This window comes from Spea bombifrons, chromosome 9 (assembly GCF_027358695.1).
Source record: "Spea bombifrons isolate aSpeBom1 chromosome 9, aSpeBom1.2.pri, whole genome shotgun sequence".
Classification (NCBI taxonomy): domain Eukaryota; kingdom Metazoa; phylum Chordata; class Amphibia; order Anura; family Pelobatidae; genus Spea; species Spea bombifrons.
This window is the reverse complement of record NC_071095.1, coordinates 13,431,125-13,442,477: the sequence shown is the minus strand read 5'-3', so window position 1 is coordinate 13,442,477 and position 11,353 is coordinate 13,431,125. Positions and strand designations below refer to the sequence as shown.

Here is an 11,353-nt window from a genome sequence, read left to right as displayed (position 1 = left end):
CGTGGCCTTTTCTGGATGATTGGGCAGGCTATGCTTTTGCTCTCCTTAGGGGTGGGGCAAGCTATGCATGGGCTGTCCTCTTGGGTGGAGCTACGCATGGTCTCTTCTTGGGGCTTGCCATCAGGAGCCCCAGGCCTTTTGGTGGTGGGGGAGAGCATGAGGGTATGGTGGAGGCTTAATTACTCTGTTACTTTATTCCATGGCAGCCGCTGCAGCCCCTCTTTGTTCTCCTCCCGCAGTCTCACGTCTCTATTTTACGGGGAACCGAGTGACAAAGAAAAGTCTCCGTGTGAGAGCAGCCCCCCCGACCTGAGAGCAAAGGACGTGGTGAGCAGGGGGTGGGGATAATCAGATTGGGGCGGTGCCGGCGAGGGTGGGGTTTGTATTGGGCTGCGTGTCATATGGGGGTCTCATGTGCTCTTGTCTCATTTCTTGCAGGGATTCTGCTCGTGGCTCAGTTCTATTTATCAGATGAAGTAAGGAGCGGTACTGGGGCGGGCCTTGGGCTGGGGGCAGGGCTGAAGAGGCGGAGTCTGTGGATAATTTAGGGTTCAGTCTTCCCATTAAGAGATTAGTGGTCGTAGAGGGGTCAGAGGTCACAGGCACTGGAGCTTTAGGGTTGGAGGGTCGAGGTCAGAGGTTGCAGGCACTGGAGCTTTAGGGTCAGAGGTCACAGGCACTGGAGCTTTAGGGTTGGAGGGTCGAGGTCAGAGGTCGCAGGCACTGGAGCTTTAGGGTCAGAGGGTTTGACAAACTCTTCCTTCTCTTGTAGGGATGAGGAAATCCAGAATAAATGTGGAGTGGACGCCATTACCTACCTGTCCTACCAGCGCCACCTGCTGGTTCTGCTGCTTCTCGTTTGTGTCATGTCCGTGGCCATCGTTCTTCCTGTGAACTTCTCCGGGGACCTGCTGGGTGAGTCGCGCTCGTCGGTCACCCTGAAACTGCCCCCATATCATCTGCTGGATGCACTGGATTCTGTTCGGTTTATGTGGGGTCGTTTTCTGCCCTGCCCATGAATTTTGGGGTGTAGGCTCTCTGCCCATGAATTTTGTGGTGTAGGCTCTCTGCACATGAATTTTGGGGTGTAGGGCTCTGCCTGTGATTTTTGGGGTGTAAGTTCTCTGCCTGTGATTTTTGGGGTGTAGGCTCTCTGCCTGTGATTTTTGGGGTGACTCTTGGTTTCTGCCCTTACAGGTGACGGTCCTGCCCAATTTGGTCGGACCACGATTGTTAACGTTCCCATACAGTGAGTAGAATTGAGTAACGCTGTTGGATCTGTGGCCATGGAATTGGCCCCTATAACTCTGTATGTGGCCCCCAGGGACCGCTTTCTGTGGCTGCACAGCGTGTTTGCTTTGCTGTACTTTGTTTTCACCGTGCTGAGCATGCACCATCACACGGCCGCCCTGCACGTCAGGGAGGACGACAAGGTGAGTGCCCAGTACTGAGTGCCGGGGCCACACGTGGCACCGCGGGGGGCGCTGTAACCTGTCACTTTGTGCTCTTCGGCAGGTGGCGAGGACCCTGATGATCAGACGGATTCCTCAGGAGGTGTCCGACGCGTCTCTTATCACCAAACATTTCCAGTGAGTTCCCAGACAGCAGGAGCCGGGGGGGGGGGGGCGGTTTGGCGGGTGGCTGGGTGACGGCAGGTGGCGGGGGGTTGCTGGGTGATGTGGCTGTCGATAGGACTGACTGACTGTGTTTGTGTCACAGCGAGGCCTTCCCCAGCTGCACGGTGACCGACGTCCAGTTCTCTTACGATGTCCGACGCCTCATGAAACTGGACAGAGAAAGGTGAGGAGCGCTGATAGGCAGCAGATACCGGGCGCTGGTAGGCAGCAGATACCGGGCGCTGATAGGCAGCAGATGCCGGGCGCTGATAGGCAGCAGATACCGGGCGCTGATAGGCAGCAGATACCGGGCGCTGATAGGCAGCAGATACCGGGCGCTGATAGGCAGGAGATACCGGGCGCTGATAGGCAGCAGATACCGGGCGCTGATAGGCAGCAGATACCGGGCGCTGATAGGCAGCAGATACCGGGCGCTGATAGGCAGGAGATACCGGGCGCTGATAGGCAGGAGATACCGGGCGCTGATAGGCAGGAGATACCGGGCGCTGATAGGCAGCAGATACCCGGCGCTGATAGGCAGCAGATACCGGGCGCTGGTAGGCAGCAGATACCGGGCGCTGATAGGCAGCAGATACCGGGCGCTGATAGGCAGCAGATGCCGGGCGCTGATAGGCAGCAGATACCGGGCGCTGATAGGCAGCAGATACCGGGCGCTGATAGGCAGCAGATACCGGGCGCTGATAGGCAGGAGATACCGGGCGCTGATAGGCAGCAGATACCGGGCGCTGATAGGCAGCAGATACCGGGCGCTGATAGGCAGCAGATACCGGGCGCTGATAGGCAGGAGATACCGGGCGCTGATAGGCAGGAGATACCGGGCGCTGATAGGCAGGAGATACCGGGCGCTGATAGGCAGCAGATACCCGGCGCTGATAGGCAGCAGATACCGGGCGCTGATAGGCAGCACATACCGGGCGCTGATAGGCAGCAGATACCGGGCGCTGATAGGCAGCAGATACCGGGCGCTGATAGGCAGCAGATACCGGGCGCTGATAGGCAGCCGATACCGGGCGCTGATAGGCAGCAGATACCGGGCGCTGATAGGCAGCAGATACCGGGCGCTGATAGGCAGCAGATACCGGGCGCTGATAGGCAGCAGATACCGGGCGCTGATAGGCAGCAGATACCGGGCGCTGATAGGCAGCAGATACCGGGCGCTGATAGGCAGGAGATACCGGGCGCTGATAGGCAGGAGATACCGGGCGCTGATAGGCAGGAGATACCGGGCGCTGATAGGCAGGAGATACCGGGCGCTGGTAGGCAGCAGATACCGGGCGCTGGTAGGCAGCAGATACCGGGCGCTGGTAGGCAGCAGATACCGGACCCTGGTAGGCAGCAGATACCGGGCGCTGATAGGCAGCAGATACCGGGCGCTGATAGGCAGGAGATACCGGGCGCTGATAGGCAGGAGATACCGGGCGCTGATAGGCAGGAGATACCGGGCGCTGATAGGCAGGAGATACCGGGCGCTGGTAGGCAGCAGATACCGGGCGCTGGTAGGCAGCAGATACCGGGCGCTGGTAGGCAGCAGATACCGGGCGTTGGTAGGCAGCAGATACCGGGCGCTGATAGGCAGCAGATACCGGGCGCTGATAGGCAGCAGATATCTGGCGCTGATAGGCAGCAGATACCCGGCGCTGATAGGCAGCAGATACCCGGCGCTGATAGGCAGCAGATACCCGGCGCTGATGCCCGTTTCCATTCTATTGTTTTTGAACGTGAAATATTTATTCATCCCGCGGTCCCTACGAGCCCCAAACAGACATAACGGGGGGCCGTGTTCACTCACACTCCCCCTGGGCCAGTGGCGACTCTAGAAACAATATATAGGGGGGCACACAAGATATCACAGTCAAACTGGGGGGGCATTCATAATTTCCAAAAGTAATGTGCTATGGAATGATACTTTTGTTATTGGGCTAAAATAATACTTGATCGTTCAACATGGGAAGCCTGAAGCCACAATTGAGTGCGACTAATCCTTGAAATAAATATTATAACACAATAAATAACTTTTCCACCGGATTAACCTAATTCCCCCTGTAGCGACGCCACTGCCCTGGGCGCCTCCACTCATACTCACTCTCTTTTTCCTGCCTCTCTTAGGAGGAAGGCTATGAAAGGCCGGATGTATTTTGCTGGACGAGCTCAGAAAGAAGGAAAAATTATGATTAAAACTCATCCGTGTTCCCGTCTGTGTCCCTGCGACTGCTGCCGATTTCAACAGGTGAGCAAAGCGGGCCCTGCGAGGGCCGGGATCAGTGCCTGGGCCCTGCGAGGGGCGGGATCAGCGCCTGGGCCCGGGGAGGGGGTGGGGGTCAGCATCTGGTCCTCTCTCTGATTGGTTGCCGGGGATTGGCCTCCTTCACAGGTCGACGCAGAGCAGTTTTACGCAGAGTTGGAGGAGAAGCTGACGGACGAGTTCACCTTGGAAAGGAACCGAATCGCGATGAAGCGACTGGGGACGGCGTTCGTCACTTTCCAGGACGAGAGGATGACGGCTGTGTGAGTCACAAACACCCCAAACCAGCAGGGTCATTTGGGGTGAGGGCCCCCTGGTCGGTGCCGGGCTGGGTACGTGGAGGGTGTGAGGAGAGTAACTCGCAGTAGTTTGGGGTCACGGAGTCCTCTCTTTGTTTTGTACAGGATTATTCAGGATCATGCGCCCCCCCGGTGCCGCCGCTCCCCCCAGCAGTCGTCGGTCACCCCTGTGCTGCGCTCCCACCAGTGGAATGTAGAATATGCCCCCGCACCCAACGATGTTATTTGGTAAGATTCGCCCCCTCACCTGCACCGTGTTTCAGTCGGTACTCGGTACTGATCTTCTCCGGTGGTTCTGTGTTCCTCAGGGAGAACCTGGCCGTGTCGGGACCGGTATGGTGGGCGAGCTTTGCTGCTCTCAATTTGGCTCTGTTCCTGCTGCTCTTCTTCCTCACCACCCCGGCCGTCATTGTCAGCACCATGGACAGATTCAACGTCACCCACCCTGTGGAGAACCTGCGTGTGAGCATCCAATCCCAACCCCTGCCCGCCAGACCAAAATTACTCTCCCCTTGCTTTTGTCTCCTGGCCTCTCCACTCCTGGCCTCACTCTCCACTCCTTACCTAGCTCTCCACTCCCGGCCTCTCCCTCCTTGCCTCGCTCTCCACTCCCGGCCTCTCCCTCCTTGCCTCACTTTCCACTCCCGGCCTCTCCCTCCTTACCTCGCTCTCCACTCCCGGCCTCTCCCTCCTTGCCTCGCTCTCCACTCCCGGCCTCTCCCTCCTTGCCTCGCTCTCCACTCCTGGCCTCTCCCTCCTTGCCTCGCTCTCCACTCCTGGCCTCTCCCTCCTTGCCTCGCTCTCCACTCCTGGCCTCTCCCTCCTTGCCTCGCTCTCCACTCCCGGCCTCTCCCTCCTTGCCTCCCTCTCCACTCCCGGCCTCTCCCTCCTTGCCTCCCTCTCCACTCCCGGCCTCTCCCTTCTTGCCTCACTCTCCACTCCCAGCCCCCCCGCGTCTCCCTCCTTGCCTTGTCTGCAGCCTCACGTTCACTCTCTTTCTCCCAGAATCCTGTGATCACTCAGTTTCTCCCCACGTTCCTCCTGTGGATCTTCTCCGTGTGTCTTCCATTTTTGGTTTATTACTCCGCGTTCTTGGAGCGTCACTGGAGCAGGTAATGCGCCGGGGGTATCTGAGGCTGCGCGGGCAGAACCCCGACTGACGGAGGGGGGATTAGATTTAGAAATAATGATTTTCTTATTATTTCTCAGGTCCAACGAGAACCTGCTGACGATGCATAAATGTTATTTCTATCTGGTGTTTATGGTCATCATTCTGCCCTCGTTGGGTCTGACCAGGTAACTGCCCCCCCCGCGTCACTGCCCCCCCGCGTCACCGCGCCCCCGCGTCACCGCGCCCCCGCTCACCGTCGCTCCTCTCTCTCTCTTGCAGTCTGGACCTGTTCTTCCGCTGGTTGTTTGACACCCATTTCCTGGATGAAGCCGGCATGAAATTCCAGTGAGTGTTCGGCTCTGGGGGCCACGTTCCACACAGCGGGCCCCGCTCTTTCCTGCCCCCCCCCACTGACTGTGCTTGTGTTTTAGGTGCGTTTTCCTCCCCAATAACGGAGCGTTCTTTGTGAATTACGTCATCACGGCCGCTCTGATTGGAACCGCCATGGAGCTGCTCCGCATTCCGGGCCTCACCGTCTACGCGGTGCGCCTGTGCCTGGCCACGACCGAGCCGGAGCGGCTGCACGTCAAACGGGTACCATTTTGGCGCCAAGACGGGAAGTGGAAGGGTCTGTCAGGGACTGAGGTCAGAGGTCATCCATGGTTTCTTCTTACAGAATCAGGCCTATGAGTTCCAGTTTGGCCTCGAATACGCTTGGACCACGTGTGTCTTCTCCGTGGTGATGACGTATAGCATCACGTGTCCCATCATCGTCCCCTTTGGTGAGTGAAGAGGGATGGTCAGTCGCACCTGAGTCCCCGAATAACCGAGGACCCTCTACCCAAACACCGGCCCCTCTGGGTCTCCATATCTACCTGCCCAGCCTGTGCGCTGCCTGCAGTACATCCCGCTGCCCCCCCATCGCTCCGCTCCCTGCAGTACATCCCGCTGCCCCCCCATCACTCCGCTCACTGCAGTACATCCCGCTGCCCCCCCATCACTCCGCTCACTGCAGTACATCCCGCTGCCCCCCCATCGCTCCGCTCCCTGCAGTACATCCCGCTGCCCCCCATCGCTCCGCTCCCAGCAGTACATCCCGCTGCCCCCCCATCGCTCCGCTCACTGCAGTACATCCCGCTGCCCCCCCATCGCTCCGCTCACTGCAGTACATCCCGCTGCCCCCCATCGCTCCGCTCCCTGCAGTACATCCCGCTGCCCCCCCATCGCTCCGCTCACTGCAGTACATCTCGCTCCCCCCCAACGCTCCGCTCCCTGCAGTACATCTCACTGCCCCCCATTGCTCCGCTCCCTGCAGTACATCTCACTGCTCCCCTCCCTGCAGTACATCCCGCTGCCCCCCATCGCTCCGCTCACTGCAGTACATCCCGCTGCCCCCCCATCACTTCGCTCACTGCAGTACATCCCGCTGCCGCCCATCACTTCGCTCACTGCAGTACATCTCGCTGCCCCCCATCGCTCCGCTCACTGCAGTACATCTCGCTTCCCCCCCCAACGCTCCGCTCCCTGCAGTACATCTCACTGCCCCCCATCGCTCCGCTTCCTGCAGTACATCCCGCTGCTCTCCTCCCTGCAGTAGATCCCGCTGCCCCCCATCGCTCCGCTCACTGCAGTACATCCCGCTGCCCCCCATCGCTCCGCTCACTGCAGTACATCTCGCTGCCCCCAATCACTCCGCTCCCTGCAGTACATCTCGCGGCCCCATCGCTCCGCTCTCCTCAATTGCTCCGCTCTCCGCAGAACATCTCATGCTCCCCCCAGTTGCTCCACTCTCCGCAGAACATCTCACTGCCCCCCCATCGCTCCGCAGAACATCTCACTCTGCCTCCCTTTATGCCTCAGGGTTGCTGTACCTGCTGCTGAAACACATGACTGATCGATATAACATTTATTACGCCTGTATCCCCACCAAGCTGAGCTCCAGGCTGCACGTGGCAGCCGCCCGACAGCTCCTGGCCGCGCCGATTCTCTGCATCTTCTGGCTGCTCTTCTTCTCCGTGCTGCGCCTCGGTAAGATCTGGGGATCCCTCGTCTGCCGTGTCCTGTTACATGTGTTTATAAATCCATTGGGCACAGTGGGGTACTCCGGCCCTCCCGGCCCCATCACCCGGGTTTTTAGCCAGCGACTGGTCCTCATTCGCCCTTTAATCACTGGGCCATGTGGCTGAACTGGCCCTCGTGTGCCCGGCCTCACTTTGTTCTCTTGTCTGGCAGGCTCCTCGCACCCCGTCACCCTCTTCACCTTCGCCTCGCTCCTCCTCTGTTTGCTCTTCTCTGTTTTTGGGCTTTGCCTCCGGAAGCTGCAGCCGAAGAAACCGTCCAGTTACCAGGTGAGGCCGTCACTGCCTCCGGGAGCCAATCACGTCTCAGACCAGCGGCGGATCCCTGCTACTCAATCCTGCCCTCATTGACCCCTCACTTCAGACTCCTCCCTCCCGCTCTCACTGGCTAGTAGGTTCAGACCCCTCCCACTAGGAGCCTCTCCAGCTCACCCACCACTGTTTCTCCCACAGATGTCTGAGCAGGGTGAGGGGGTCGCTCAGGACGTGGAGCGGAGCAGTTTATCATCCACGATCCAGTCGAGTGTGAGTATGAGAAGGTCCGTCAGCCCCTCAGGTCTCTCCGGTGACATCTTTGTCTTACTGGCTTTTATGTCTCGCAGGTATTTGTGGCAACCGTTCTGCAGGATCAGGAACTCTCCCCCCTAGCATCTCCAGCTCACGCATCATATGGAGCTCTGGAGACACGCGCGGACCCCTCGGGGGAGGAGCCAGAGACGGCCCCTGACGATTCCCAAGACCCGTGCCAATGAGGGACGCTCGGACAGGCCGGGACCTGCAGGTGTGGGTATCCGCCAGCCACGGAGCCGTTTTGGGTTCTGTTTGCGGTAGGACTGTCTGCTGGTCGGTGTTTCCTTCCTGTTTTGCAAAGCGTGGGCTGGCTTATGGCTCCTCCAGCACTGGGCTCCCGCTTGGGCTTTTACCCCCCCTCCCCCGATCCACGTGTCGGTGAGTGCCGGATCGGGTTAAAATGTGTCCTTGATGCCCCGAATGGAAGAGGCCACGAGCTGCTGCCGGACTCGTCTATAACGAAACTCCGGGGTCTTCTCGCTCGACGTGCACTCTGTGACGTGCAAACTGCCCGCTCCCCGCCAGACTCCCGCCATCCCCCGGGCCCCCCACAAACTGCTCTCCGTCAGACTCCTGTCCTTCCTGTTGCCCGCTGCTCCCGGCTGTACATTTTACCCCCATGTGGGGAACAAACAGCTCTCGCCTTCGGTAAATGTTATTAAAGCTGCCGATTTTGCCAAATATAATTTTAAATGAAACGTATTTTGTGTTTTTTGGACCCTGCTGGAGTTTGAGCAGTGAAGCCATCGGGGGTGCCGGCGCGGTCACTGTCACTGCCGTGGTCACTGTCACTGGCGTGGTCACCGTCACTGGGGGTCACTGTCACCTGCATGGTCACTGTCACTGCCGTGGTCACTGTCACTGGGGGTCGCTGTCACCTGCGCGGTCACTGGGGGTCGCTGTCACTGGCGTGGTCACCGTCACTGGGGGTCACTGTCACCTGCGTGGTCACTGTCCATGGGTATTTCCCACCCCCCGTGTCGTGGTACTCAGGAGATCTGTTTGATCCGCTGCCCCGGGGATCAGACCCCAGATCTCTCCAAAGTGTTCTGTGGACCCAAAGAATTAAAAGGTGACGAAGCCACTGCATTAGTGGAGGGACGGTGTTAACCGTTACGCTGCTGGAAGGGCAGAACCACAACCAACCCCCCCCCCCCCGAGGCCGCTGCTTAGGGGTTAATAGAAAGGGTCAGGACCACGTGGAATAAACACGCAGAACGCTGTGGCCTCCCCTATAAATTGCATTGTTGCCCCTCGGACAGGACCGTTTGGTGTGGGGCAGAATGGCTGGCCAGATACCCCACTCAGGGCAGTGCAGGATCCAACAAAACAGAACAGAACAGACATGAAGTAACGGGCAAGGCTGTTTTATACGGCAGGCGCTAAACACACGCGTGGTACACAGATACAGACATACATACAATGTAACACGGATACACGGACACAGCTCTGCGCAGAAACACGGCTGCTTCCCGCTCTCGGTATCAGTCCGGCGTGCGCCCGCGGAGCGTCACGTGGCGCAGCGTGTGGCTGCTCTGCACTGCTATAGACCCACGGAGCAGGGTGTGCGCATGGCCGGCCTTCCTTGGCTTGTGGGGTCTCAGGGTCCCCTGGTGTCACTGGTGCCAGCCCCGGCTCATACTTCTCACCACCGTGCCGTATAGACAGCTCCAGGCGTCTCGCGTCTCTGCCGTGAAAGCGTCTCCGAGGGCCGACTCCAAGGCGAAGAGCAGAGACTCGCCGACCGTCTGCCGCAGACAGAGTGATCAGCCCCCCCCAAACAACCCCACAGAGGGCAACAGTCACTGCCGGGGGACTGGCATGCGTGGCAGGGGGCAGGTGGGGTTTCGGTGACGGGGTGGAGAGTACATGCGCTGGCTGTTGGGGAGAGGGGGTTTCAGGGTCTCTGAGTATGGGGCGTACTTTAGAGTGTTAGCTTAGGGGGTCAGGCTGCAGGAGAATTGAGTCTGGGATTAGAGGGTCCTCACCTTAAATGATTCCAGCTTGACCCCCACGGCCCGGTGCTTCCTCCCCAGACTGGTCAGATATTCATCCAGAGACGGCAACGAGTCCACGCTGTCCACGGCGGCACCGATTACTGTCATCACCTGCGGCCAGGGCAAAGAAACATCCCACGCGGGGCAACATAACAATCAGGACACCTTAATGCCACGGATCAAGGGCTATGCACACGAGACGACACGCCACATGGGGATTACACGCAAAGCTCAGTGATTCCGGTACAAAGTGCAGCAAATAGCAGGAATGTTAATTTGGTTGCTATGGGGATTGCCCCAGAATTACTCTATAAGCCGTGGCATTGTGGGGTGCGCTGGCGGCAGACACCGGGGTGCATTTCATTTGCCTTTATGTTATTTGTCCACAAGGTGGCAGCAGAGCCCTGCTTCTGTGAGCCTCAGGTAGTAGCTGCAGGGTAGGGGGGAGTAAATGAAAATGCCCCCAGTGTGTGTGTGTGGGGGCAAATAATTCCAACTCGAGAAGTGATCCAAAAACGGCCGGTGCGAACGGGGTAAAAGGCAATAAGGATAGAGGACGGAGGCGAAGGGTTAAACAGGCTGCAGGGACCTCAGAGGTCTCTTCTTTTTCTATGTTGGGCGCCGGGAGAACGTTCGGCTCGGACCCCGAACCCTAACCCATCACCGAGAAGACGAAGCTTCAATAAATGGAAAAGTAAAACTGAAGAGAGATTTAAGGGGGTTCTGGAGGAAGTCGCTTTAACCCCTCGAATAAATTCAGCCAAAGTATTAACCTCTTCCCGTACTCACACTCACCACTCACTTTGCGGATGTGCTCCGTGAACTCAGCAGAGCCGAGGCATTCCTGGACGTCTGAAAACCCCGACGACTCGTACTGGAAGAGCAGGACCAGCTCGGGCTCCAGCTGAAACAGCCTGCGGGGGAAGGGAGATCAGCGCCGGACCCCCATACACAGTGCCCCCCGCCCAGGGTAACCCACACTGCCGGCCGCTCGGTGTAACAGGTGCCGGCTGCTCGGTGTAACAGGTGCCGGCATCTTGCCGCACGGTGTAACAGGCGCCGGCCCCCCACCCAGTAGAACCAAGCGGCAGCTTACTGGTGAGCTGCACCTGCCCCTTACCTGGTGAACAGCACCGTGCCGTGGTGCAGCTGGTCCTGGCGCACGGCTTTCCACGTCTCTCGGATCCGCTCCTTCTGGGCCCCGGATAGCGCTCCGTTCTCCATGGCTTAAGGCTCCGGCTCCTGTTGGCTGGGTCTCGGCAGTGCCGCGGTGCGTCTCCTCTCTACGTCTCCATCTCCCGTTTGCTCTCCCTCTCTGTCTGCATTTAAAGCGTCGCTCCCCCCTCCCCCTGCAGCCCTCGCTGGATTTAAAGGCACAGAGCCCTCTAATGCTGCCCATCCAGCTCCTCCGACGCGAGA

General features: G+C 58.9%; 2 protein-coding genes across 4 annotated transcripts in view; one reads left to right on the top strand and one right to left on the bottom strand.

Moving 5' to 3' along the window:
- Positions 1 to 8,635, top strand: part of TMEM63C (transmembrane protein 63C) — a 13,258-nt gene extending 4,623 nt beyond the window's left edge. For 2 of the 3 annotated variants that reach the window (XM_053474966.1, XM_053474964.1), the window contains 20 exons: positions 240 to 327; positions 439 to 476; positions 773 to 915; positions 1,198 to 1,249; positions 1,325 to 1,433; positions 1,516 to 1,589; positions 1,720 to 1,800; positions 3,744 to 3,864; positions 4,009 to 4,142; positions 4,284 to 4,406; positions 4,487 to 4,640; positions 5,184 to 5,290; positions 5,388 to 5,474; positions 5,569 to 5,634; positions 5,721 to 5,883; positions 5,966 to 6,071; positions 7,150 to 7,317; positions 7,522 to 7,637; positions 7,821 to 7,892; positions 7,970 to 8,635. In XM_053474966.1, coding sequence (XP_053330941.1) covers positions 240 to 327; positions 439 to 476; positions 773 to 915; positions 1,198 to 1,249; positions 1,325 to 1,433; positions 1,516 to 1,589; positions 1,720 to 1,800; positions 3,744 to 3,864; positions 4,009 to 4,142; positions 4,284 to 4,406; positions 4,487 to 4,640; positions 5,184 to 5,290; positions 5,388 to 5,474; positions 5,569 to 5,634; positions 5,721 to 5,883; positions 5,966 to 6,071; positions 7,150 to 7,317; positions 7,522 to 7,637; positions 7,821 to 7,892; positions 7,970 to 8,119 — 2,152 coding nt within the window. In that variant the 3' untranslated portion in view covers positions 8,120 to 8,635. Of the gene's footprint in view, positions 1 to 206; positions 328 to 438; positions 477 to 772; positions 916 to 1,197; positions 1,250 to 1,324; positions 1,434 to 1,515; positions 1,590 to 1,719; positions 1,801 to 3,743; positions 3,865 to 4,008; positions 4,143 to 4,283; positions 4,407 to 4,486; positions 4,641 to 5,183; positions 5,291 to 5,387; positions 5,475 to 5,568; positions 5,635 to 5,720; positions 5,884 to 5,965; positions 6,072 to 7,149; positions 7,318 to 7,521; positions 7,638 to 7,820; positions 7,893 to 7,969 lie in introns of all 3 variants that reach the window. The other variant, XM_053474965.1, reaches the window with a different exon arrangement.
- Positions 8,636 to 9,296: 661 nt separating this feature from the next.
- Positions 9,297 to 11,195, bottom strand: NGB (neuroglobin). The gene is made up of 4 exons (XM_053474990.1): positions 11,055 to 11,195; positions 10,737 to 10,848; positions 9,926 to 10,045; positions 9,297 to 9,685 (listed from the first exon to the last, which is right to left on the bottom strand). Exons 1-4 carry the CDS (start codon positions 11,156 to 11,158, stop codon positions 9,554 to 9,556), a joined length of 468 nt encoding a protein of 155 aa, XP_053330965.1. The 5' UTR covers positions 11,159 to 11,195; the 3' UTR covers positions 9,297 to 9,553.
- Positions 11,196 to 11,353: the final 158 nt, after the last annotated feature.